The 26,130-nt window shown below is 51.4% G+C and overlaps 1 protein-coding gene across 1 annotated transcript in view; it reads left to right on the forward strand.

Moving 5' to 3' along the window:
• Positions 1–26,130, forward strand: part of BOC (BOC cell adhesion associated, oncogene regulated) — a 57,783-nt gene that overhangs the window by 29,931 nt on the left and 1,722 nt on the right. Inside the window, exons 3-17 of the mRNA XM_051607968.1 lie at positions 3,240–3,413; positions 3,802–4,080; positions 12,249–12,395; positions 12,976–13,119; positions 13,535–13,828; positions 14,674–14,946; positions 15,662–15,960; positions 18,647–18,809; positions 19,703–19,813; positions 21,057–21,263; positions 22,070–22,251; positions 23,707–23,812; positions 24,003–24,125; positions 24,798–25,019; positions 25,351–25,577. Coding sequence (XP_051463928.1) covers positions 3,329–3,413; positions 3,802–4,080; positions 12,249–12,395; positions 12,976–13,119; positions 13,535–13,828; positions 14,674–14,946; positions 15,662–15,960; positions 18,647–18,809; positions 19,703–19,813; positions 21,057–21,263; positions 22,070–22,251; positions 23,707–23,812; positions 24,003–24,125; positions 24,798–25,019; positions 25,351–25,577 — 2,862 coding nt within the window. The 5' untranslated portion in view covers positions 3,240–3,328. The remainder of the gene's footprint in view (positions 1–3,239; positions 3,414–3,801; positions 4,081–12,248; positions 12,396–12,975; positions 13,120–13,534; positions 13,829–14,673; positions 14,947–15,661; positions 15,961–18,646; positions 18,810–19,702; positions 19,814–21,056; positions 21,264–22,069; positions 22,252–23,706; positions 23,813–24,002; positions 24,126–24,797; positions 25,020–25,350; positions 25,578–26,130) is intronic.

Consider the following 26,130-nt stretch of genomic DNA (forward strand, 5'->3'; position numbering starts at 1 on the left):
CTCATTATTTTTATGCCGGCCATTTACTTTTTGTACTTCACTCAGCTGTGAAAGAACTGGCCACATGTCCCTATTTAGAGCTCTTATTCTGCCTGGAGGTTTGGGGAGGTACCATACACTTGTTGCAACACACCTTCTCTCCTCAGTCTCTGCTCAATACTGTTCAATCTGCCCAGTGCCATGGCCAAATTTTTTTATCTCCCCTTTTTTTTCTCTCCACCTACTGCCCTTCATCTTTTAACAGACCTGGGGGCAGCCAATTTAGTTGTTGCATCGACGTGCCTGGGTGGTCCTATCTCACGAAGGGTCCCGTACACTTTTCTGCGCCTTTGGCTTTGCCCTTCTGGCCAGAGCTCTGCACGACGCAGAGCTGCAGGGAGGTCTGGTTGGGAACGTCTTTGCCTACCCCCTCCCCCAGCATGGGCTCCAAGGAGCAGCTCTTTTCCATCCAACATTTTTCTATCCTGCTGCCAAACCCATCTAGATAGGGGGAATGAGTCAACTTTGCTCTGTAGGCTTCCAGCACTGAGAAACAAGATGTTAAGTCCTACCCCAAAATCTTTCTTTGAAGTTGGTGGAAAGCTTTCTATCCCCAACAACCCTGATGGTGCAAGGTACAACGTAGAGCCATTTTTAAAGCCTGAACTAACTCAGAGTCTTTTCCAGATGAGTGCAATTAGTGGTGCATCAGTGGTGCCAATAGTGCATATTCTAGTGCAGACAGACATCGGGCGTGTTTTCGGCTGTGACGGTGGTTTGGTCAAGATGACTGCAGCATGATGAAGGATACTTTGGTGACTGTCTCACATGGAGAAACGAAATTGAGTAACTCAGATGCTTACCAAACTGATAGAGAAGGCATCTTGTACAACTGTACATGCTTGGTGGATGGGGGAAACTTTTCAAAGTCAAACTACTGTGATTCTGTTTCCTCTTTGAGGGAGGCGAGTGATACCAGGAAGGATGAGGTGCATGGGAAGGAAGCTGCTGTCTTGTCACTTTGACACTGGAGGTTGCCCACTGAGGGTTTTCACATGTAATGGGGCTGTGGGCTGCAGTAGCTAGAATATGAGTCTGGCTGATATTTCTGGGTGCCTTCAAGGGTGTGCCTAGCCTGGTGCCTGATGGCCAAGCTTTGTCCATCTGGCCACTCAGAAGCCAGATAAGCCATGTCAGGCTTGGTCTAATTTACCCTACCTCTCAGCAGGGCTTGTTACCTTGGGCTCATGGTCTTGAGTTCATGGCCACACTAACCATGGCTGCATAACTCCTCGGACACAGCTGCCTTGCCTTGAGCCCTCTGGACAGGCTGGCCAAGTGAGCACACATCAGCCTGCAAAGTGCCATGTAAGGATGCTCTTTTTGGCCTTGCAAAGATCTAGCTGGAGGTCACTTCACATGGTATTATTTCCTTTTGAAATTGCCAGCTCAGAAGTGGCTTTTAGTTTTCCTTATCTCCTCACAACTTCATGTGAATGTCTCCTCCATTACTTTTCCCCCAGGCAGTTCTCTGGGGGGTGGTGTGGGAAGGGGACAGCCCCACTGGCAGAGATGCATGTAAGCTATCTAGCTGGATTCCTGCTGTTGGGATGTGGACCTCAGTGTAGCCAGCCATGGATATTGACCCTGCAGTGTGCTCTTACACCTTTGCTGTCACTAGAGGCCAAGCAAAGTTATCTGAGATTAGCTTGGTGGTATTTCCCCAAATGCTGTGCTTTCTTCCTAGCAGTAATCAGTCTTGCCTTGAATGACTTACTGAGCATCTCCTGAGGAGGCTGTGGCAGTCCTTACTTCAGGAGCTAGAAGGTTTAATTTTGGAGGTTATGCTTGAAGGGACTTGTTCCCTCGTTTTGACTGAGTTGGGTTTGGAATGGACATAGTCAAACAGGTGATGGCTTGATCAGTGACCATGGTGGAAGTAGGAAATACTCTGCAGAGTCCAGGTGCCATTGGGGATGGTGGTTATGGTTAATTGTGTATCTGCAGGGGGAGCAAACAATATAACTGCTGTTTGGGCTGACTGCTATGGTTGGTTTGGTTTTTGACTTCTCCCCTGCCAATGTGGACATGCCACAGGAGCAATTCTGAATCACTTTCTGAGACTCACAGGTTGTCTTCTTGGTGCTGCAGCTGGAGGGAGCTCAAAATCCTGTAGCTGCTTTACAGTGTCTGTGGAGAGGTCTCTTTTTTTTACCTCAGCCCTTTGCTCTTGCTTGAAGCTGAATTCAGTCTGACATCTGAGGTGTCTCTTGGTGCAGCCACTTAGATCTTTAATCCCCTTGACCTGCCTTGTTTGCTTTAGCATTCGTTCATGACAGTCTCTCCAAAACAGCTGCTGCAATGTGCAGCTCTTCATAGCAATCTGGGTTGTGACAGGTGGCCTTGGGTTTCAAGTTTTTTTTGGAGATTGTTAATGCCTTAAAATACAAACCTGGTGTTTTGTCTGGACATGGTCAAAAGAGGCAGTGAGTTTCAGACAGAACAGTTAATCTGAAATCTTTCAGTAGATTTGGTCTCTTAATTTCAAATAAAGATGTATTATGTCAAATTAAGGTAATTGGTGCTCAACTCACTGCACTGAATTTAAACAAATTTAGAACTGGGCATTTCTTTTCTCCTGAAAAAATGTCCCCTCCACTTCAGGACAATTTCTTACAGAAATGCCCTGAGAAACATCCTAAGGAGTCCCATCTGGATTGAAGCATCGGTGTGCACAGTGGCAACATGGCCAGTGCCTCAGGAAGAGACTCTGAAACAGTGGGAAACCTGTTTCCGTATAGCTTGGGACTTGTATCTGGTCATTTACTTTTGTTTTCAAGCTAGAATATATTCCAGACACAGCCAAGAAGTGACAGCAACACTTGGCAGATATCTCTGGTGATACTTTGTGGGAAATGTTTGTATTTTACTCCTGAAAATTTCCTGGTGTGCATTGCTGGCACAGTACAGACATTCACTGCATCAAATCTGAAATGGGGAAGGGGAGTGACTGTATGTCGTGTGTGCACACATGTAGATTTGTACCAAGGGCTGAGGATGGGATGTCTTGGGAGACTCAGGACCATGCTTGGAGGAGAGGCTGGATAACAGGAGTGCTTGCATCAGTGTCTGTAGCCTGCTCAGGCCACTGGCTCGGTGAATTTGTGGGAGTTTAGGGATGTTGGTAAAGAAGCCAGGTGGGGCTGGAAAGCAGGGGGAAGTCTGAGGGTTTCATCCATCCTGTCTCTTGTCATCCACAGGAATCCACTGCTGCATCTCCACTGCATCCCCTGAGGCAGCTTATGGGACCCTTTCCTGGGCACCTCTGCCCCAGGACACACCGCATGGGATGGCAATGACACGAGGAAAGAAGAGACCCATGTCCCCCATCCCTTGCCTCATCCTTGCAGCTGCTAGCTGCTTGGCCAGACTGAGTGAGTGTCTGCTCTTATCCATTTGTTTCATTTTGTTTATGTTTTGCCTTGATCCTGTTAGTGTAGCCATGCCTCAAGCACAAAGTGGTTTTCTCTCCCTGCTACTTCCTCAGTAGCCTTGACCAAAGTTCTAAGTTCAGACACTATTCCAGAGGAGAGGGGGATACAGTCAGAGTTGGAAATCTCTGCCTAGTGGTGCCAAGGAGAAATGGGACTGGTGTGCATCTCGGAACACGAGGGTGGGTGTCTGGGGAACAAAGGGGAAGGTGAAGCACAAGCAGAAGTAATGGGGAATGCAAAAGGTGCCAGCACTGCAGTTTTTTCCTCAGTCCTTTCTTCTCATGAGTCTCACAAAGCTTTCCTGTTCCCATTTTTTGCCTCTGTGCAGGTGAATCTCTGCAGGTGACAGTGCAGCCTGCCTCCATTGTCCAAAAGCTTGGGGGCCCAGTCAGCCTGGGGTGTGTGGTGGACCCCCCTAGAGTGAACCTCACCTGGAGACTGAACGGGAAGGAGCTGGCTGGATCAGACGAGGTGCTGGGTATCCACATTGAGCGAGGGAAGCTTGTCATCATGGCTCTCAACAACCACACGGTGGGGCGATACCAGTGCATTGCTCGTGTGCCTGAAGGAGTCATTGCCAGTGTCCCTGCAGTGGTCACATTAGCTAGTGAGTAACTTTAGTCCTCTGCTACCCCCTGCATTGCTCGTGCCTTCTCTCATGCCTCTTGAGGAGCTCATCCACACTCGCTTGTCCAGGCTGCGATCAAGGGAAGTCTCCTTTGGCTTAGCCCACTTCGTTGCATTTTTGATGGTGGACTGGCTGTCATGTTGTGGCCCAGCCATGACCCAAGCAGTCATCCTGTGTGGTGGGTGGGCTGCAGACCTGTCCTGCAGTGACAGTTCTGTGCAAGACCACAAAGAGCAGGAAACGCTTGAGCGATGGGGTTTGTGTGCGTTGTGGGTTCCCTGGCTGTCGTGCTGCCTCCTCTGGTTGCTGACTTCTTGATGGAGGTTACCAAAACGTACCTGCTGGTGCTGATGATTGCCAAACCACTACTTAGGCTGTGGTGGGGCTGTTGCCAGCGCTGGGTCAGTGAGTGTCTTGTACTTCTTTGTTGCCCCTGGGCTCATCATAACCAAAGTTTCAGCCCCCAGTCTCACAGTAAGGAAAGTCTGGTCTGGTTGTGGTGAGGAGATGCCCCTGAGCACCTGCTTTAAGTGGCTGCCGGTCCTCTGTGCACCACTGGGAAGATACCTTGCCAAAATGCAAGATGAGGGAGGAGATGGTGGGAGAATGGTTGCATGGAGGTGTTGAAGGCAGAGGCTGTGCTGTCCTCTTTTGGTAAAGCAGGTGCAGAAATCACCAGGTGGCGGATACAGGAGAGCAGAGTACCTAAAAGCACTCGTAATGAGGTTTTTGTCTTTAAGTGGCTTCAGGCTGTATTCATCACCACTGCTGTGGTCCAGGGGAGGTGTGCTCCCCCTTTCCAGGGCTTTGTCCTGTTCCTGCGAGGTTGCAGTGGCATGGCAGCGAAGAGTCACCTTGTTTCTGAGCCACGGCTCTGAGTGAGGGACTTTGCTCCTGTCTCTGTGCTTATGTGCTCCTCAGTGCTGCCCTCTGGCATTGGAGACAGACCAAAGAGACGGGGTGGGGGGTGGTGGTCTTTGAGTGGAGAACTTCTCTTACGGGTGCCTGGTTGTGGTCAGATGTTATGCTCAAATGTGAGAAAGTGCTGTATTTGGATCCATCTGAGAAAAGGCAGCCCACGCCTGCTTGGGGATGGAGGGGCTCTGTGTGGAACACTCTTGTTTAGTCAGTGGAGAGTCTGATCTTCTCAGAGACCTTGTGCAGTTTTTAATGGAGCAAGTGCATGCACAGGAGACCATCATCCCCTGGCAGTGACAGCCCTGGGTGTGGAAAGGGCTTTGTCTTCCCAGCAAGGGGGAGTTTCAGGCTAAGTCTTAAGATGAAGAAGTGAAGATGTTTGTGCAAAGTGGGGGCTGGCTTTGCTTGAAAGCCAAGAGCTATTGGCTTGTCACTGATACATTAATCAGGAATGAAATGTTTAGGCCAGGCTGGGTGGGAGGAGGAGACAAGGGAAAGCAAGGGGTGAGTTGCTGAGCTCTGAAGCAGGGTGGGAGGGGGTTGTCACGGGGCCGAATCTGTCTGGGGATTTGGCCTGAGCTTCATGCTGAGATTAAGTTTCGGAGAACACATTCCAGAGCAGAAAGGGGGCTGTGTGTGCTGGTGGCCCAATAGAGGGAAGGAGAGGAAGGGAGAGGTGGATGGGATTACTAAGGGCATGGTTTGTGTTTAGGAGAGCAGGGTGTGCACAGCTCCTGAGCCTGATCAGTTGCTTCTTGGACTGATTCCCTTTTCTTTTTTAACCCTCACCCCAACCAACCACCACCAGCTCTGTCTCCTGGGACAAAGCATGACTGTGTGATCTATCTATCTATCTATCTGCTTTAGTCTAGCATCAGTGATGGAGGGGAGACAGGTCCTAGAGCACCAGAAGGTCCCACCATGTCCCTCAGGATAAGTCAGAGCCCACATCTAAATAGCCCACTCCAGGAGACAGAGCACCTTCAGCTACCAGAGTGCAAGTGGGGATGGGGGTGCAAAACAGGGGAACTTGCCTGCCATCCCTGCCATAGCAAAGGCACTACTGCTGTTTTGTGAGCTACTCAATGGAGCTCACCAAACTGGAGCCAGAGATGGGACAAACAAGCAACTAATCCACCATGGAGCACCCCTGTGCTACACAGGCACCTTGTCCTTGAGAGGCGCTGTGGGTGACAGACGTTATGTCCCCTGCTTTTGGTGAGAGCCTCCAGGTGGGGAGGTCTTGACAGTCAATGAGTGAAGAGAGAGAGAGAGCAACCCAGAAGAACATTGGGCTGAAGGTGTAGGAGGAAAACCAGCTGTAAGCTGGAGGCTGCTTGCAACATCGGCTTTGCTGTGGTCTGAAATAACAGGGGGCATTGATTTGTGGTGGGACTGAGTTTGAAAGCCATGGTAGCAGACGTGCCACAGGCTCTCACTCCTGCCCCAGACCTCCTCTACAGGGCCTTGCTCTGTGCTGATTCTGTAGGGATCTTGGCCCTGGGGTGGAGAGGGAAGCCCATGGCAGTTAGGCATTGCAGTTGATACATCTCTTCCAGATCATCTGCTGGGCTGAAAGAAAACACTCTGAAAGTCTTAGCCTCATCCAAAAATTAGTTTTGGGGCTGGGGGGACAGTGAAACTTGATCATGAATGAAAGCAGCAGGGGAGAGATGTGGAAATATTTTCAAGGTTTAGATTTAGTTTGGAAATGGATCTGGAGTAATTGGAAAGTGTCTTGTTAGGTTTCTAGGGATGTAGGTAACAACATCTGGCAAACTTTTAGTCTATTTCCATTCCTTTCTCTCCTCCTTCTTTGGAGGAAACACCCTCCCAGTGCCTCAGGCTGTGCATGCTGGGTCCCTCAGGGCCTGCTGCTTTGCTGACAGTCAGCAAACAGATAAACATCACTCCCATGCTGGCAGCCACAGCGTAGCCTTGGGACCGATACCTCCTTCTCCTACCTGTGCCACAGTGATGCTGAGTCCGTCTCTGCTCTCCCAGGCTCCAAGGGCTGGTTGAAACTAGGCTTTAATTCCTCCAGCAGAGATTAAATAGTTATTGTATAGCCGAGGGGTTGAGGGAGGAGGGATTTGCAGAAAGGCAAAGATTTCTTAAAGCAACAAAAAGAGAAGCACTTCAGGCATTACTTGGGCACATCTGAGTCCAGCTAGAGATGACCCGGTGTTCTATGATCCCACACAAACATTGGCAGTCTGTGTCACATCAGTGTAGACAGATTCCTGCTGATCACTGCTCGCCTGGCATGCTGTGCTAGATCCACATGGCCCCACGGCAGCCCTTCTGCCAGCGGTGATGGGCTGGAGTCTGGGACAACTTGAACAGATGGGGAAGGGGTATCCCTGTTTTTCCAAGCCCAGCCCTAAGCCTTCATGTGACTGAGAGCGCTAAGAAAAACTATTTTTCCTGCCTGATTTCAGGTGGCAAATTTTTCATCATGCCAGAAGCCCTGCTCCAGCCCCAATCCTGGGTGGAGGTGCTACATGAAAATGGTCTGGCTGCAGTGTGAGTTCTGGCAGGGCTGGATAAATCCACCCAGGACACAAACATGGTGCTATGGGCTGGTCTTGCAGCAGCAAAAGGCTCAGAAGGTCGAGAACCCTTGTTGGAGCTCACGGGAGCAGCTGAAGTGCAGGGCTGGAGCAAAGCTGGTGGGCAGAAAGCTGTGCAACTCCCAGCGTTCAGCCACATGGGTGAAAAATCAGTGCAGTGAGCACCACAGCAAGCCTCACCTGGGCAGCTGTGACACTGAGAGACAAAACAAAACAAAACTAGATGGGGGGTGCGGCAAAGGGACTCCACCTGTTCCAGTGTATCCCCCTAAGCCAGGGACGAGAGGAGTGCAGGGCTCCTTTCTCCCGGGGTCGCTGTGGGCCAAGGGAGGCTGGTTGCCCCATGGCCCTCCACCGGCACCACCCTCGGCTTGGCAGCAGCACGTGGAGGAAGCCAGGCCTCAGCCTGCGGCACTCACGAGTAGTGACCCTGCGCCGGGTCAGGCTGGGCATCCCCCAGGAATTTGCAGCTGCTTTCTGAAGACAGCCCCATTCATTTTCCTCTGCCTGGGCCTCTCCTCTGATGGCTCCCCGGAGGCAATGGCAGGAGGGAAAGAAGGGGGTGAGAGCATGTTGGAAAAGCATTTGCTGAGCATGCACGGGGGGCTCTGGCCCTGGGGGCAGAGGTGGTGTGAGGAGGGGAGAGAAGGAAAACACAGGTGGTGTTGCTTGAGCTGGTGGGGCTGTGGCACGAGGTCTGTGCAACGGGCCCAGGGCAATGTGGGGGAGTGGGGCACAGCAGGGGGTATTCACTTGGGAGTGCAAGAACAAGCAGAAGACTGGTGGGCTGCGCCTGTCCCCTTTGGGTGGAGGGGACTGATGGGGACAGAGCTGGTCCCCAGGCTCTTGCCGTACTGACCAGATAGGAAGCAAGAGCCGTAACCCTGGGCTGCTCTGACAGCTGAAGGGGGGAGAAGTGGAGGGTGCCTGACCCCAGGCTGGGGGACCCCCATCCCTGCCTATTCCCTTTCTTGGGGTCCCTCTCTTTCCTCCCTCACCCTTCCGACAGTGGAGAGGATTTTCACCTTGAGGGCCAGCATTTTATTTAGTGCTGCTTCTCCACAGTAATTTATGGTCTCCCATTCATTTAATCCAGTCTGTCTCGCCTGCCTTGTTGCTTGGCCCCTGGCCCTGGGATTCAGCTGGTTTCCCTCCCCGATGACAGCAGCAGAGCTTGCTGCAGGGCTGACCCTCCCCGTGCCCTGGCTTACCCCATCTCGCCTCGGAGCAGGGCGCAGATGGACACAAGCACTAGTCTTTGGTTGTGCTCCCTTCTGAACAAAAAAATGAAAAAGAGGAGGGGATATTAAAAATAAAATAAAATAAGCCCTGTTAAATCCTGGCGTGGCTGGAACTGGCAGTGCTCTGGCTGTCCGTCTGCAGCACCTCCCAGCCTGTGGCTGGTGGATGAAGACTTGCTGTTCCAAGCGTGTCTTTTAAGGACAAGGACATGGGCTGGCACGTTGGGTGCTGCCATATGAAAAGGAAAACCCAGCCAGTGGAGAGGGGATGTGGTTTCTCCCAGCTGCAGTGGGAGTTAGACCCAGGGTGCAAATTGCATGTTAGACATGGGACACCGAGGCTGCTGGCCGGGCAGCCGAAGGGGTGAGCATTGCATCCCTCCCCGTGCTGACCCTCCTCTACCCCTCCCTGCACTGCCTGGTGGGGGGAGGCATGTGGGGCTCCCCTCATCTCAGGGGGGGCTCATTTGAAGCCCCCAGGGTGAAACTGTCTCCTAGCCCAACACAGCAGCCTGTTTTGCCATCCTGGGGCCAAGCACAAAGGGGTGTGTGAATGGGGGCTTGTCCCACGCATGGGGGGTGCCCCCCCCATGGGGCCAGTGATGCCCCCACCACCCCCTGCCAGCTCCAGCAGTTCATGGGCGGCTGTATGTGCCTGTACCAGCTGGGAGCAGGGTGGTTGAGACCGCCCGTAGCCAAAACCCACTGGTAAAATAAAACAGTCTTGTTCACTGTGGGGGAGCAGGAATTTAGGGGAGTAGTTTGGCAGGATGCTTGTACACTTGCGTATTGGAAAATAGCTTGTCCCAGTGCCCACTTGACGTTTTTCCCCTCTCCCCTGCTGTTTTCCCTCCACTTTTCTGGCAGCACACAATTCTTGCTCCCCCAGCCACCCCAGGATCCCTTTCCTCTGTTCTTTCCCTGCCCTTCCACAGCCTTGCCCTTTGTCCCCTGTGGCAGGGCTGGGAGAGGAAGGCAGGAAGAGCCGAGGGTCCCACTCCCTTCTGTGAGGCTGCAGCACTCACAGCTGTGAGAGCAGTGAGCTGAGCTGCTGTGAGGGACCCCCATGTCTGCTGAGCTCAAGGTCATCCCAGGGGTCCCCCAGCACAGGAAGATAATTTTCCATCTCCAAGAGTGTTGTGCTCCCTGGTGGGCTCTGCTGTGAGTCTGCTCTTCCCCTGGGTTTCTGGGCCCCTTCCCCTCTTCGGGGTCTTGTATGTGTGTGTGTGCAGATCCCTACCAGCATTGCTGAAGCCTGTGCCTTGGCTCTGAAATCTTAATTTCGCTGTGATGAATCCAGACCACCAAGGCGCACATTAATTTTCCTGATGCTCGTTTATATTTTGTTGATCGGAGAAATATGCATGATGTGGGCAGGCACACTGGGCTCTTGCCTCTTCTCCACCTCTTTCCATTTCTGTGGCTTTTACTATTTTATTCCTTGATCAAATATAAAAAGCAAAGAGGAGAAAAATATCCCGCACCCTTCCCCTCCCCAGCAGTAACTTTCGTTGTCAGAGGAGCAGGAGGCACTGCCAGCTTTTCACAAGTTAAGAGTTAACCTTCATCTGGGTTTAATACCCAGTGGAAACATGGCTCCCCTCCTCAGCCTGTCTGAAAGGATTAATCACATTTCTGAAGTTCACCCGTATTCCTTCTTTTTATTTATTTTTTTTTTTTTTAATTGAACAATGCCAAGAAATTCCAGAAGTATTAAGCATGTTCGCTGCAAATCATTTTTATGACATTGCAAAACCTCCCCTTTTCTTTTCAACCTCCTCCCCTTCCTTCAGATCTGGGCCCGGGAACACTGGCTCCCCCGGCAGCCGCCCGGCAGCCCCTCCACGCCGCACTCGGGGAGGCTTTCTTGCCGCCTTGCCAAGAGAGCTGGTTTTTATTTAAACTCCATAAAGGATCTTGCTTTAATCAGAAAGTCTGCTTGAGAAATTTCATGTCACTTTTCCATGACTGTGGGTGGGAGAAGCTTGGAGCCAGAGTTGTCTTTTGCTCTTGGAGCGCTGCTGCTTTTCTCAGAGAACAAAAACACATTTTTCTGCCGACCGGGGCTGCCAAGGGAGGCTGCCTGCCGTCCGCCCACTGCCAGCCCTCCTGCTTCCCCCCAGCTCTCCAAACTGCCCGAGGTCACGAGTGCCACGTCCTGGGATGGGTTTTGAGGGATGAGGGAGCTGTTGACAGTGCGTGGCCTCGCCGTGCCGTGGCGACGGGTGCGGTGCGCTGCCTCAGCCTTGGGTTTTGAAAAGGGATTGTGGTCTTGTCCGGGTTTAGCGGTGTGCCTCTCAGGAGACGGTCCTGGGTGCCCGGGAGGATGGGCTGGCTTGAGCCTTGATGTGGCAACGTGACTTGTGACCGACCACAGGATGTGCAGTTGTCAGTAGTGGTTGCCTGGACTGGTGCACGGGGCTGTAAAAATGCATGTGCAGGACTTTTTTGCTGGCACAAAACCCTCTCCCTCCCGGCACAGACTGACCGAGACAAACTTCAGGTTTGCAGCACCCCAGCAAGATTTGCCATCATGCCCAGGGAGAGCAGGGACTGGTTTCATCTCCAGGATGCTTGGTGGGGCCAGGCTGACATGTTCCCTGCTCTGATCTGCCAGGTTTCATCACAGTCCTCTGCTCCTGCTTTGAAAAAAAGGGAAAATAAACCACCCCTTTCCCCTGCGCCGGGGCTGCCAGTCCTGCTGCCCACATTGGCCCTGCTGGGGGAGCAACTCCCCATCACAGCCTCACAGAGGGACACGTGCTGGGATGGGGCAGTTTTCACAGCTGCTTTAGGGCGGGTGCAGCTGTGCCGTGTAGAGGAGGAGACAATTTTCCTTGCAAGTCCCTGTTCTTTGAAATGGAGTGTGGGCACTGCTTGGGCACATGCAAAGCCTTGTAGTTAAGCAGCCTTCAGTTGTGAGATTTGACAAGAGCAAGAGTGCCCAGAGCAGAGATGCCGATTGCTCAAGTGCTGGAGGAGTTCAGGACAGCTCTGGGAGCATCCAGTGCTCACACACCTCCTGCTCTGCCACCTGGGATCTGTACACCCTTGAAGCAGGCTGGGTTCCCTGAGTTATGGCTACAAAGTCAGCTTCTCAGTAGCAGGACAGCAGCCGTGTTTGAAATAGCAGGCGGCAGAAGGACCGTTTTTGGCCGCCCTTCAGTGCTGCAGTAAGTTGGCTCATTTTTCACTCTCGGGCCAGGATTTTTCGCACCCAGTTTCTCAGCTATGGAGCAGGCGGTTTCTCCAGAAGCTGTGTTTTAAGTAATCCATTTTGTAGGAAGGAGAAGGAGGGAAGCGGTCCTCTGCTGGTACTGCAGGGAAACAGCCCCAGGCCCACAGGGAAAGGATGAGCTGAGGCTGGCATGCTGAGCCAGCCACTGAGATGACCTGTCATTTGCACTTTCTGCAGATCTCAAAGATTTCAAGTTTGACGGCCAGCACGTGATAGAGGTGGATGAAGGGAACACGGCTGTGATTGCCTGCGACCTGCCTGAAAGTCACCCCAAGGCTCAGGTCCGCTACAGTGTGAAGCAGGAGTGGCTAGAGGCCTCCCGAGGTGAGTGCCACAGGGGGTCTGTTCCGCTGGGTGCCCTCCCGGGACCCTCAGTTTTACCCTTTCCTACCAGCAGTAGCTTTCCCTGCCTGCTGCCTCCATGTTGTCCCTTCACTGCTGGTCTGAGTAGAGGTTAGTTTAGGGTGTCTGCCAAGTCTCCCTGATGTCCCTGCTGTCTGGGACTGGGGATACACATGTAACACCAGGTTGTGGTAAAGGTGAAAGGAAGCAGAAGTAGGTGACATCAGTCTTTACTGGGTGTCTCCATGAGTCTGTGAAGCATTCTTATAACCCAGCCTGGATGAAGGTGACTGAATTTGGGGAAATTTTTAAAATTTTGATCTGAATTTTGCAGCTTCACTCCATCTGCTGCATGTACCTGTGACCTGAGGCTCTGTTTTTTCCATCATTGTACCCCCTGATATTTGAACCAAAAGGGGTCATTTTAGTGCTGTCACTGCAATCACATTGTTTTTTCCCTTCCCACTTGACCACCTTTTGTTCAGGGCACTGCATGTCTTCCAGGAGTCTGGGTGGGAGCATGTCTTGTGACCACATGCCACCTCCTCTTCTCTCTCTGTAGACAATTACCTTATCATGCCATCCGGGAACCTTCAGATTGTCAATGCCAGCCAAGAGGATGAAGGGACTTACAAATGTGCTGCCTACAACCCCGTAACACAGGAGGTGAAAACCTCGGTCTCCAGTGAGAGGCTCCGTGTGAGACGTAAGCCTCTCTCCCTTCACTGCACCCCTTCTCCATAGTGCTGCCAGCCCTGGTAGCACGTGCCAGTACTATCGCAGCTCTTCTTCTCTGTGACCAACATTATCGGTTGCTGGGGAGACACCTTTCCAGCAGCAGAAGGCCCCAGGATCTGCTCCTGGGGTATGTGTGTCCAGCACTGGGGTTGCACTTGTTCTTGGTGATGGGCAAGCAAAGGCCCTTAGCCCTTCAGCAAGACCGCTTGCTGTGTGCATGCATCCCTTGATGAATGTCCCTCTGGGCCTGCCTTGCCTTATCCATCCCAGCGCAGGGGAGCAGGGCACTAGACCTACCATTGCCCTACCTGCACTCTGCAGAGTGCTTTCCCACCACCTGCCTTCCTTCCCACCCACCTCCTTCCTCCTCTTCTCCTCACCAGGCTCCACAGCAGAGGCAGCCCGGATAATCTACCCCCCTGAAGCTCAGACCATCATTGTCACCAAGGGCCAAAGCCTTATCCTGGAATGTGTGGCCAGCGGGATCCCCCCACCCCGGGTCACCTGGGCCAAGGATGGCTCCAGTGTCGCTGCCTACAACAAGACACGCTTCCTGCTCAGCAACCTTCTGATTGACCCCACGAGTGAGGAAGACTCAGGGACCTACAGCTGCATGGCTGACAACGGGGTTGGGGAGGCTGGAGCCGCTTTCATCTTCTACAACGTGCAGGTGTTCGGTGAGTGCTGCTGTAGCTGTAGTTTCAGGAAGGCCTTGGACTTTATCCACTGCTTTTGGGGGAAAATACTAGTGCTGCTGTACTCTTTTTATCCCTGGACAAACCGCAACATAAGGCAGACCCCTGCTTGTGGTTCCAGTTTCTAGGAGATGGGATGATTTCTTCTTTGAGGGTTGTAGTTCCTCCTTCCTGCTGCCACCATGAGCTGCAAATGGTGGATCCTCCCTTCCCCTCGGGAAGCTCTTGTCATTTGTGGCACTGGGTTTGTTCTGATGCTCTCTAGGAAGAGGACTGGCTGCTTCCTAGACATAGTTGACATTGGCAAGACATCCTAGTGACTTCAGTTTTGCTCTGCTCTGTAGGGAAGCTCTCTGTGGGGTGGAAAACATAAGGAGTACTACATCTTGGGTATTACTACCTAATAATTGCTACCTATTACTACCTAATAATTACTAGTGCATCCTTTCCCTTCTCACAAGCATTAGGGAGGCTAAGCCTGTGTTTGGTTGAATCGCATTTCATCCAGGTGGTAATGTGGTGGTTTAGCACAAGCACATTCTTCACAGTGTAGTGTTTCACCTCAGAAAAATGGGACCTGTAGGTGGCTGTTGTTATGTGAGAGGGGCAGCTGGCCTTGGGCTGCCTCTCCTTGCAGTTCAAATGGATGCTGAAAGGAAGGTGCAATGAAGCACTCCTGCAGGCCCTCACAAAGGGGATAGGAATGGGGTGCAGGGAGGTGAGGATCCATTGCTCTGCCCTGGTCCCAGAGGGGAAAGTGCTAAGGCCAGACCGCGCTGTGCTCCCTGCCAAGTGGCACTCAGCAGCTGTGTTGTTTCCCCACGCAGAGCCCCCAGAGGTCACGATGGAGCTGTCCCAGCAGATCATTCCCTGGGGCCAGAGCGCCAAGTTCACCTGCGAGGTGCGAGGGAACCCCCAGCCCTCGGTGGTGTGGCTGCGCAACGCCGTCCCCCTCTCCGCCAGCCACCGGCTGCGGCTGTCCCGCCGGGCGCTGCGGCTGGTCAGCGTGGGGCCCGAGGATGATGGCATCTACCAGTGCATGGCGGAGAACGAGGTGGGCAGCGCACAAGCCATGGTGCAGCTGAGGACAGCCCAGCCGGGTAAGTCACTGTGTCGAAACCTCTAACTATTCAATCCCAAAGCTTACTGCATGGGGAAGGAGCGGGGATAGCAGGAGAAGAAAGTTGGTGTCTAACCCTCCTGCTTGTGTTTGAGCTGCCCTTCCTCTTCCCTCTGTTTCACTCTACACTCGGGGTGCTTTCTTGACTGGGATCTCTGTACCTCCCCGTAGGAACAGATGGCAGCAGTCTTCCCTCTTAAGTGCAGTGCCATGTGTGCGTCCTTGAGTTAGGTCTACACAAGAGGCAAATGACATCTGGGTGTAGTGCCTTACTCCATGGCTTACTCAGCTTTCTGCCTCTGAGCTTGCACTGAGAGCGTAAACATTGATGTGAGTAGATTAACCTTGGGTAAGAGAAGTGCCACCTGCTTCCTTGGACCCTGCTAAGCTTATCCATGGTAAAAGGAGATTCGGAGAGGGAGGAATCCCCTTGAGGCCAAGGCATGCTCTGGGAGAGGCCCCATCGAGGCATGTTAGGTTTACACCAGAAGAAGGAGAGCTCGTCTGAAACAGCTTTTTGAGTGACACAGCAGGCAGCACCTTCTGGGATCTGATACTTGTGCTGCAGTGGGTTTATAGTTCTGGTTTTCTGAGAGGATTAAAGGGGCTCCTTGTAGCTCTGCCTTCACTGCAGACTGGAACAGACATTTACCCTGCCTGCACCACTCATTTACTCTCAACATTTTGTCTTTCAGGAGCTACACTCAGCCCTGGTCAAGATTCCCAGCTGGGGTCAGCTCAGCCTCCAACTACACCTTCCAGGGACAGCGTCTTAAAGCTGCCCCTGGATAAAGCCAGGCTGCCAAAGCCTGGGACAACACCACTGGCAGTGTCTCCACAGTGCACAGCCAACAGGGAGCTGGTGGCTCCAGCTGAGGCCCCCATCATCCTCAGTTCTCCCCGAACATCCAAGACGGACAGCTATGATCTGGTGTGGAGACCCCGGCCTGACAGTAGAGCCCCCATCCTCTATTACGTGGTGAAGCATCGCAAGGTATCGCTGGTTTGCCCTGCTCCCATCTTTCCTCTGCCATTCCACAGGCAGGCTGGTGGCCTCACCACACGTTTTCACACCTTATGGGTGGGTGCACTGGGACAGGGGCACCCATCACTCACTGGTGATGCTAGTTGGTGGGACCTCCTCAGCTGCATCCTCAGCCTGTTGAGGTGTGATGAGTGCAGGCTGCAAGGTTTGCTGAGCCCACAGCAGTGTGCTTGTCTGCCTCAGCATGCAGAGGGTGTATGCACACACTTGTGTTTTCAGTCTGAAGAGCTTCCACTCCCAATTCCCAGTTGTGTGCTTCCACAAGTAGGAAGTCCTGAGGGCAGATTGTGCAGTGACTTGCTTTGTAATGCTTTTGTCTTGGCACAAGCTGCGGGGACACCTCTGCCTTGGAAGGCTCAGGCTGCAGGACGCAGAGCCTCTCTCTCTTGCTTCATGTAGCTGCCCTGCTCAGCAGTGCAGAAGCAGCCACACTCAGTGACTGTGAGGAGCTGGCAGGGAGCCAGCATAGCTGTGCTAAATCCTCTGGGAAGGTCCTCAACCACCAGTTTTATTCTGGAAGCTAAAAGGCAGTGCACTGTTGAGCAAAATTTCTTGGCTGGTGGCACAGCGTGAGCACATGGTGCACTCCTGGGCCCTGCTTGAGCCCAGGGGCTCCTGCCTGCTGAGGTGCTTCTCAGCACCACAGGCAGAGGGCAGGCAGAGCTGTAGCCTGGCGTTTGCTAAATAGCAAAGCATTGTTGAAGTAAAAAAAATCTGCTTTTGAAGCACAGAGTATCTCTTCTCATTTTGTTGGGAATAAATAGGAAAAAAAGGGGATTGGATTTATCTGCTTGCTGCTTATATTTCCTTTGAGTAGGCAGGGGCTTTTGCTTTGGGATTTGAGTATGTTCCAAATCTGGCATGTTTTGGATTCCCAGCCACTGCAAGGCACCATTTTCAATTATATGTGAATATATCTATCTCTTTTCCTGGAATTGTGTGCTTTTGTGAAAATATGGTATAATAACTGGTTGTTATAACCCCTATGCATCCCTGGTTTCTTTCTAAATAAAACTTAAGCTGAGGGTTTCAGCTAACCATCTCTTTAAAGAGCCCTTTAAAACAAAGGCAGAAGATGCCAACACAAGAACACAACAGGGCAAGCTTAAATAAAACTCAAAAGATGCCAAAAGCCTCACCAGACTATTGGCTCTGGTTGTCTGCCAAGAAAAGATTTGTCCCCCAATCGTGTATCATGTAACTACTACCAATTCTGTGTGCAATCTTGACTTGCAGGCTGGAGTTTGTCCATATTTTATTTGTTTTTCAGAGCTTCACCTGGACGGGGCTGTAGGGCAGTGGAGGTCACCATGGGTCACTGCAGTTTGCAGTAATATGTTTTCAGTGTAGTCCAAATTCTCAGCTGGAGACTCTTTCTTGGGATGCTTAAGGATTGTGTGGAAAGGAATTAGTCCCAATAACCCTTAAACTTGTTTTGAAAGAGTCTCCGTCTATCGGAGATCCTTAGGATCAAGTTATATAATGTTCTGGTTTTGACATCTCTGACTGGAAAAGCCTGTGTGTGGAGAGGGAAGGAATCAATTCAGCAACAAAAGAAAAGGCTCTTTGTGTGAAAGATGGCTACAAGGAAAGTAAAAGCTACTGACAGGAGGCTTACATTTGCACTGGAAAGTATCTGTGGATGTCTCTTTTTTCCCTGCTCTTAACGCTGCCCCTAAAATTGCCCGCAAGCAGTCGGATGCCACACAGCATCTTTGTTTCTTAAGAATTTCTTTTTCTTTCCTGGATATTAGCAGTCTTTAGGGCTCCCCTCCCTGGCCTCACAACTCCACAGGCTCAGGAATAAAAATAAAACGAGGCAGGGATTAATCAGTCAGTGTCAAACGCTTGGAGAAGATGAATGATACAGCAGAGTCTTGGCATTTCCGTTTTGTTGCGTTGCCTGCATTGCTAATGCTCCTTTCGGCATCGGGTCACTTCAGCGTCCTGCCTGTTTGCCTGCAAAAATATTATCCTTGCAGCTGGGGAGAAGGAGGAAGGTTCCACCTTCCCTCCTGCTCCACATGGGGCATTGGGGCATCACTGAAAAATGAACTGTTTCCAAGCCTTTTTGGGGGCCCCTGCCATAGACGGTCTCTTCCTCACAGAAAACTGTGCTTAAACGTTACGGTTCCTCATTTCAGACAGAAAGTGCCAGTGGTGAGGCTGAATAAAACTGCATCAAAAAGCTGTTAGTCAAATAATTTTGATCCAGGTGACCAAAGTGGTGTCTGGGTACCTCACGCCATGGAAATGGTCAGCATCTAAATGAGCAGCTCAGCAGCTGGGCTGCAGGAGAGATTTGGCTCCTAAGGCAGCCTGAGCCTCTGATAAATGCAGCCCTTTGTGGGCATTCTGTCTCCAGAGCACACTGAGGAGCAGTGGCATCAGATAGCTGAGTGAGCCTCTGGGGTCATGAAAACAGCTCAGTACTGGGAGAATTGTCCTGCTTATACCTCAGTCCCTCAACTTTGCAAAATCAGGCTGATCTCCATCCTTTGCAGGCAGGGAACTGGCCTCTGGGCAGGGAAGGTAGCCCTGATTAATCGACAGCCTGTCCTGAAGGTTTCTGAGCTCAGTGCAGGCAGTAAGCCCAGTCTGCCCCAGCTTTGCAATGCCTGTGCTGGTCTCTCAGCAGGTCACCAACGCCTCGGACAGCTGGTCAGTGAAGGATGTCCCAGCCTCCCAGCACCGCCTGACCCTCACCAGGCTGGACCCCGGAAGCCTCTACGAGGTGGAGATGGCTGCTCACAACTGTGCCGGCGAGGGACAGACGGCCATGGTGACCTTCCGGACTGGTAAAGGTCAAACCTTTCCCTGGGTGTTTTGCTCTGAGTCATGGGAGGGCCCCTCTGAGGCATCCTGTCCAACCCTGAGGCACAAACACCAGCCTTAGGACAAAGGGGCTGTTTCTACTCTGGAAATCCATCTGCCTTCAGCTTAGAGTGACTGTCAGAAGGGGAGGTGAAGAGTGGGATTGGAATGGGATGGGCAAAATCAGGTCTTCCCCTCTGCCTTTGTTGGAGTAAGTCCTTTCCTCCCTTGGTGTCTCAGTTGGACACCTGTAGAACTGTAGAAAATAGGTCTGGCAGGAATGTCAGGAGGTCATTTAATCCATCCTCTGCCTGGAGACAGGATCAGCCTGCGGGGGTTGTTCTCCACAGGTGTTTGTCTAATCTGTTCTTTAAAGCTTGTCCTGCACTGAAGGAAATTCCAAGCCTTCCCACACAGTCTGCTTGGTGCCAAGCGGTCTTTGCCACTAAAAGGATGTTCCAAATGTCTATGCTAAGTTCCCCTGTCTGCTTTTCCTGTCTCCAGCAAGAGTGGGGAATGGCATTCCCTTTGTAGCAACCTTCCCTATGGTGGTGGGCATGCTCACATCTCCCCTCAGGACCCCATCTTGTACTAATTACTACGTTCTCAGACAGAAATCTAGCAACATTTCAAGAAAACCAATTAAAAGTTTTAGAAAATTAAAAATGAGAGGGACCTACTAACAGTTTAACAAACCTGTCCCTTTAGCTTTAGTTCCTGCTTGCAAGTTGAATACTTGGAACCCCTAGTGCCATTTGAGTCCAGAGAGTACTTACTTCGGCATCGCGGCTGGGAATATTTTCTTTGCTGATGACAGCGAAAATTAACTCCGAGCCATGTCTCTGTGTCACTGATGCCACCTCTCCCTTGTGCACAGGCCGGCGTCCAAAACCAGAGATTGTTGCCAGCAAAGAACAGCAAATCCAGAGGGATGACCCCGGCACAAGCACTCAGAGCAGTAACCAGTCTGACAACAGCCGTCTGTCCCGTAAGGCCCTCCCTGAACTGGGCAAGGAGGGAGGGCAAGGGGAAATGGATCTCTTGTGGTACCAGTGGCCAGGACATGGCTGGGGTTGAAGTCTCCACTGGGTAAATCAAGACTGTGCAAAGCTTGATGGGTGTTCTATAGCTTCTGATAAGGAGAGGTCCTTCTCAGGCAACCTGCTACTGCACTTGGCAAGCGGTCTGAGGAGAGCAGGCTGATCCCACTGCCTGTCCCCACCATTAATGCAAAGATTTGAGAGAAACTCTGTCTCCTGCTGAGTTTCACATGGAGGATTCAGAAAGCCCTGCCATGGAGTCTGAGAATGTGCAGTGTACACAACCAAAAAGCTACCATGCACCAGTGGGTGCTGCAGGAATCCGAGGGAGAAAGGGGACCCGAGTCTCTGGTCCTGGTGTCCTATCTCAGCTGAGTCCTGACAAAGGGGTAGTTAGTGCCCATTTGAGAGGTGTAGGATGCTCCATTTGGGTATTTTGCTGCTCTGGAGAAACAGTTTCTTTACAGTTAATCTAATGCATTGTTGCCCACTTTGTGTCTGTCATCACCAGTGCCATTATCCTTTCTGTGAAGTTCTTGCCTTCAATACTTACTCTTTCTGTGAAGTCCCCTCCTTCAGTCCCCCACACGCATTCATCATTCATCACACCTTTTCTTTCATCTTCAAAGCTCAGTTAATCTCTTTCCCTCACATCTTTTCATTGTTTTCCTATCAAATTACATTTCTACAGTTCTGAACTTTTACCTATTATTTCCTTCTCAGCTTCTTCTTCTCAATCTCTCCTGGTTTTGCCTCCTATACTAGTCTGTCCCCTTTCTGTCCCCAGTGTCAGTCTCCCCCTGCTCACTGCTTCCACATCAGCCAGGCCCTTTGCTCTATCTCCAGCCCTGCATCTTCAGCTCTCACTGCTCTCCCTCCCATGATAGGTGTACAATCCCCAACCCTTGTCTCACCCTACTTGAATTGGGATTGGGAAAGGAGCAAGATGCAAGCAGGAATAAAAGGTGTTTGCAGGGCACAAACTGAAAGTTTCACTCTGAAAGAGTGAGGATTTGGGGGTGCCAGCTCTAATGAAGAGGCAGAAAGAAGAGAGTGTTCAGGACTTGAAGAGCATGTGGGTGGGTGCAATGCAGGTAGTCCTTCACCCACTGACCTCTGAGCTACAAGATCCTTCAGACAGGGTGAGAGGAATATGGTTCACTTCCTGATGCCTTTCTGTGCCTGTTCCAGCTCCAGAAGCACCAGACCGTCCAACCATCTCCATGGCATCAGAGACATCTGTATATGTGACCTGGATCCCCCGTGGGAATGGAGGGTTCCCAATCCAGTCTTTCCGTGTGGAATATAAGAAGTTGAAGAAGCTGGGAGACTGGGTCCTGGCCACCAGTGACATTCCTCCCTCTCGCCTCTCTGTGGAAATCCCAGGCCTGGAGAAAGGTAGGCAGGTGTTCTCCCTGCTTCCTGGAGGTCTGTAGGAAAGCTGTGCAGTCCCTGTAGGATGGTTGGCCATCTGTCACGTCATGCTTAGCCCTGGCATGTGCAAGCAAAACAAAGCCTTCCCAGCTCCAGCCTTGGGTGCATGGGGAGAAGCTGCAGATGCTTCTCTGATTTTTCCAGCTGCAAAGACCAGCACAGGTTTGACCTCCCTCAGGGAGGCTTGCGCGTGCTTTTCTATATTACAGGATATAGTTACGAAAGGCATTTGGTTTTGCCATTTACTAGACAGGACGGAACTTTCCGTAGCCAGAGGCAAGACAGATGGACACACAATTCCTGATGTGCTTCACATGAGAAAAGGCACTGAGCTGGACAGCTTATAGAAGTAACATATCTACTCCAACTGAAAGACTAGAAAAAATATTTTTGGGTAAAAATTACTTAGGCTTTGAGCTTTTAACTGATGTTGATGTAGCTAATTTCCATGTAGTAGAGGAAGGACATTTTGCCATGCCTGCTTTCAGGTTGGGACGTCCTTTCAGGCATCCCTGAACCCACCTACACACCTTCCAGAACTGCCACCTGACCTCTAGACTATCCAGACGGGAACTGGGCAAGGCAAATAAACGCAGGTTCCATCTAGCACATGGCTGAAATCTGGCTATTCAGTATTGGTACTTTGATCAAAACCACTCTGTAGGCTGTCTGCCTTCTGGAGAAGAAGTAGCCTCTCTCCACAGTCAGGTCTTGAAAGACTTCACACTCCTATCTTGGTGTAACTCTGTTATTCCTCATTTTACCCCTAGGTACTTCCTATAAATTCCGTGTCAGGGCACTGAACATCCTGGGAGAGAGCGAGCCCAGTGCAGCATCTCGGCCATACGTGGTGTCTGGGTACAGCAACCGAGTCTACGAGCGCCCTGTGGCGGGGCCATACATCACCTTCACAGATGCCATCAATGAGACCACCATCATGCTGAAGTGGATGGTAAAGTTTTTAGGGGCCACAGTTCTCTGAATGTGCAGAAGGCAGGTGTGTAGGGTGGGTGCTACTTGCCCAGCCTATGCATCTTCCAGGTCACCACACCTGGAGCCTGTCACCAGCACAAATGGATCTGGGATTCAATAGCTCTCTCCAGCACATGGGTCACATAGAAGTGGGGCAAGTCTGAGAGCCAAGTAAACCCTTCTAATCTGAATCCAGCACTGTGCACAGGAGGCATTGCAGCAGATAACCTCAGGGTCTTAATAATTTTGTTTAACAACCACAGATCAACAATGCTGTTTGCTCTCTTGGCCAAATTCCTAGAAGCCATTAACACCTCTCTCTGTCTCAGTAGTTTCCAGCGTAGCTATGTCCTTCACTCACACTTGGTTCAGTAGCAGTCCTAAGTGCTGATAATAATTTACAGCAGTCCACCCCAGAGGATTTTTAGGAGTGAGCAGGATCTTTTGGATCACAAGCTCACAGAATCACAGAATCGTCATGGTTGGAAAGGACTTCTGAGATCACTGAGTCCAACCATCAACACAAACCCCCCCCCAAAAAACAACCAACGAACAAACCCCACACACCACCAAAAACCAAACCACGAACAAGCACACACACCCCACCAAAAAGCACCCACAAAAAACCCCCACAACCTCAGCCACTAGAGCCTGCCCTGAAGTCCCACATCCACATGTTTCTTGAATACCTCCAGGGATGGTGACTGAACCACCTCCCTGGGCAGGCTGCTCCAGTGTCTGACCACTCTTTCAGTAGAGAAATTCTTCCTAATATCCAATCTAAACCTCCCCAGCTGCAGCTTCAGGCCATTTACTCTGGTCTTGTCATTATCCACTTGGGAGAAGGGGCCAACAGGGATGCATCACCCTCTTCTCTCCTAGCTGCTTCTAGCCAGGAATTGCTAGAGGGCAGGATGCTGTTCTTTTAAACACAAACAGCAGCTGATAAAATCCTGGGTGAAAGACATCAGGAACCCATGAAGCTAGGACAGTACTGACCCCTGGGTGGAGGAAGGACAGAGCTGTCTTCAGAAATGTGGGACTCCTACATTCACCAGTTCATGGCAATATGTTTTTCTGGCCATGAGCCTACTGGAGTCAAGGTGAAGGTGCGTTTGTCCTTGCTCAGCTGAGTTGCTGTTGCTGAGGAATTTTTCCTCTGAAGCATTGGCTGTGGCTGCTGAGGGGCAGCAGAGTACTGGATGCTTGGGGTGACAGGACCAGGCTCATGGCTTGTCTGTTACCTGAGAGAAGTGAGGTGTGAGAGTATAAAACAGCACTGAGCTGTCAGAAGGAAGCTCTTGCTGTACAAACAAGTGGTAGCACAAGGAAGATCCCCCTGCTCGGTCTTCCTCCTGTCCCCTGCTTCTCCCAAAGTACACTATGGAGCACAGACATCTCTACTTATTTCTGCTTTTCCTCCCATTTTCTGCAGTATATCCCAGCCAGCAACAACAACACTCCCATCCATGGCTTTTACATCTACTACCGCCCCACTGACAGTGACAATGACAGTGACTACAAGAAGGATGTGGTGGAAGGTAGGAGATACTGGGAGACTGGTCTAAACTGTTGGTTCCTTCTGGAAGTGTACACATCCAGAAGGAGCCCTGTGCACAAAAGGCAGCTGCTGCTGCTATCCAGGCCTGCTTTATGTAGCAGTGCTGCAAGGCTGCACCAGCTGCACGCTTCCCAAGGAAGCTAACGGCACCGTGTGTGTTCCCTCCTCAGGAGATCGGTACTGGCACTCCATCAGCCACCTGCAGCCAGAGACCTCGTATGACATCAAGATGCAGTGCTTCAATGAGGGTGGTGAAAGCGAGTTCAGCAACGTCATGATCTGCGAAACCAAAGGTAACCAACCAGCTTCTCAGAGTGCCTCTGGGAGAGCAGCCTGCTGCCTTCCCTGCCTGCAGCTGTCTAGAGTACAGCAAGGCAGGTACCATCCCTGCCTGGTGGTGCATTAGCCAAGCTCAGGCAAGGAACCGGAGGCAACACTGGGGAGAAGAGAGGCATAGGCTTGTTGATGTTATTGCTCAGCATGTGTATATACCCGTGCCAGTATGGACAGGTCCCTTGTGCAGAGCCCGTCACCACTTCCCTCAGAGCAGTAGTTACCTTTTGTTTTCTTCAGTGTCACATAGATGGTGATTGGAACCAGAAGGGCTAACTTGCCTTTGCTGTTCCAAACTCCTGTATTTGATTATAAGCAGTCCTATGTTGTTTTCCAAGCAGCTGCACTGTCATGACATGAACAGCATTAAGTCCAAGTGAGGGTTTTTAGAGAGCCTAATTTCCTTTTTCCTTTTGCTTTAGCAGAGAGTAGCAGATCTGTTAGCGAAGCACAGAGGACTTCTCTGCAGTTCAATATGCATCAGCCTAGGAAATCCTCTGGCATCCAGGAGCACTTCTTTAAAGCCACTGTAGAAGTCTTTCCACTCCACAGCAGTGTAGACATCCATGGAACAGGCTGCTCTTTCACCTGCCATGTCTATGTCTAATGCTCTTTCCTGTCTCTCTTCGCAGCTCGAAAGTCTCTTGGTCTGCCAGGTCGTCTTCCGCTCTCAACAGCGCCCCCCCAGCAGCACCCCCCACTCAGTGGTGGGCACGGTGGCCTGGGGACAGGAGCCATGGTGGCCCGATCCAGCGATCTGCCATACTTGATTGTAGGTGTTGTGCTGGGCTCTATTGTGCTCCTCATCGTGGCCTTCATCCCCTTTTGCCTTTGGAGAGCTTGGTCCAAGCAGAGTAAGAGTTCTTTCTTGAGGGCTGATTTACAAGATGTGTTTTGCTCTGTGGATTAGATCTGTCCCTGGCTGTGGTTGGGTCAAACACTCAAAATGTGAGGGCTGCACATTCTGGGAAGCAGGGAGGAATCCTGGGACTAGAAAAGGGGAAAAGGGCATTCCCTTTCCCTTTGTGTAGGGCCCCTTTCCACCATTTGCCTTCGAACGTGCTTTGGGTGCCGAAATAGCTGCCTGAAAGGACAGCCTAACACTAACCCTGCTGGCAGCTCACTTCAAGCAGCTCAGTTTTGCCTCTGCTTTCAGCCTCAGACTTCCTTTTTTTCTGTCTGCAGAACAAACCATCGACATGGGCTTCCCAGGAGCTGGGCTGCTGGTATCATCCTGCCAGTACACCATGGTGCCTCTGAGGGGCATCTCTGCTCCCCGTGCCAATGGACATCCCCATGTGAATGCACAGCCCTATGCCAATGGGGCACACCTGAATGGCATCTGCCCCTCTGCAGGAGTGAGCTATGCAAGCCCCAAGCCCCGAGATTACAGTCCAGATGAAGTGCCACAGGTATGTCCCACACCTGCCGTGTGCAGTTGGTTTGACATGAGCTGGAGGCCGTGGCTGCAGTGAGGGGACTTCTCCAGCCGTGGCTGGCATCCTTTGCAGCATGTAGATGTGGCAAGACTGGCTCCTTCTTAAAAGAGATTTCCCCTTTACTATGGAGTCTGAGACATGGGAGTAACAGGAAGGTCTCCAAAACCCAGTGAAGAGATGGTTTCTTGTGGCAGTGGCTCTTAGTACAGTGGAGGCAGTAAGCAAAGGCTGCTCTTATGGGGAATGATTCTTCTTTCTCCTCAGCAAAGCTCGTAAGGACTGACAGTGTTGAGGATTCTGTGTAAACAGTAACACAGGCCAAGGCAGTGCCCCAGCTGAGACTATTAATTGGTTACCATCCCGCAATAATTCAGCAGTAAGCATGAAATTAGTTTTTCAGTGCTCAGTTCTACTCTGTGCTTTGTAGTAAAAGTTTCATCTTTCTCTGCCCTCTGTCGTAAGAGCTTCACCAGTCTGCCCCATGGCTCTGTCTCCCAGATCAGCACCTGCCTCTTAATGCTGCTTT

This window comes from Apus apus, chromosome 1, assembly GCF_020740795.1.
Source record: "Apus apus isolate bApuApu2 chromosome 1, bApuApu2.pri.cur, whole genome shotgun sequence".
In the NCBI taxonomy this organism is placed as follows: domain Eukaryota; kingdom Metazoa; phylum Chordata; class Aves; order Apodiformes; family Apodidae; genus Apus; species Apus apus.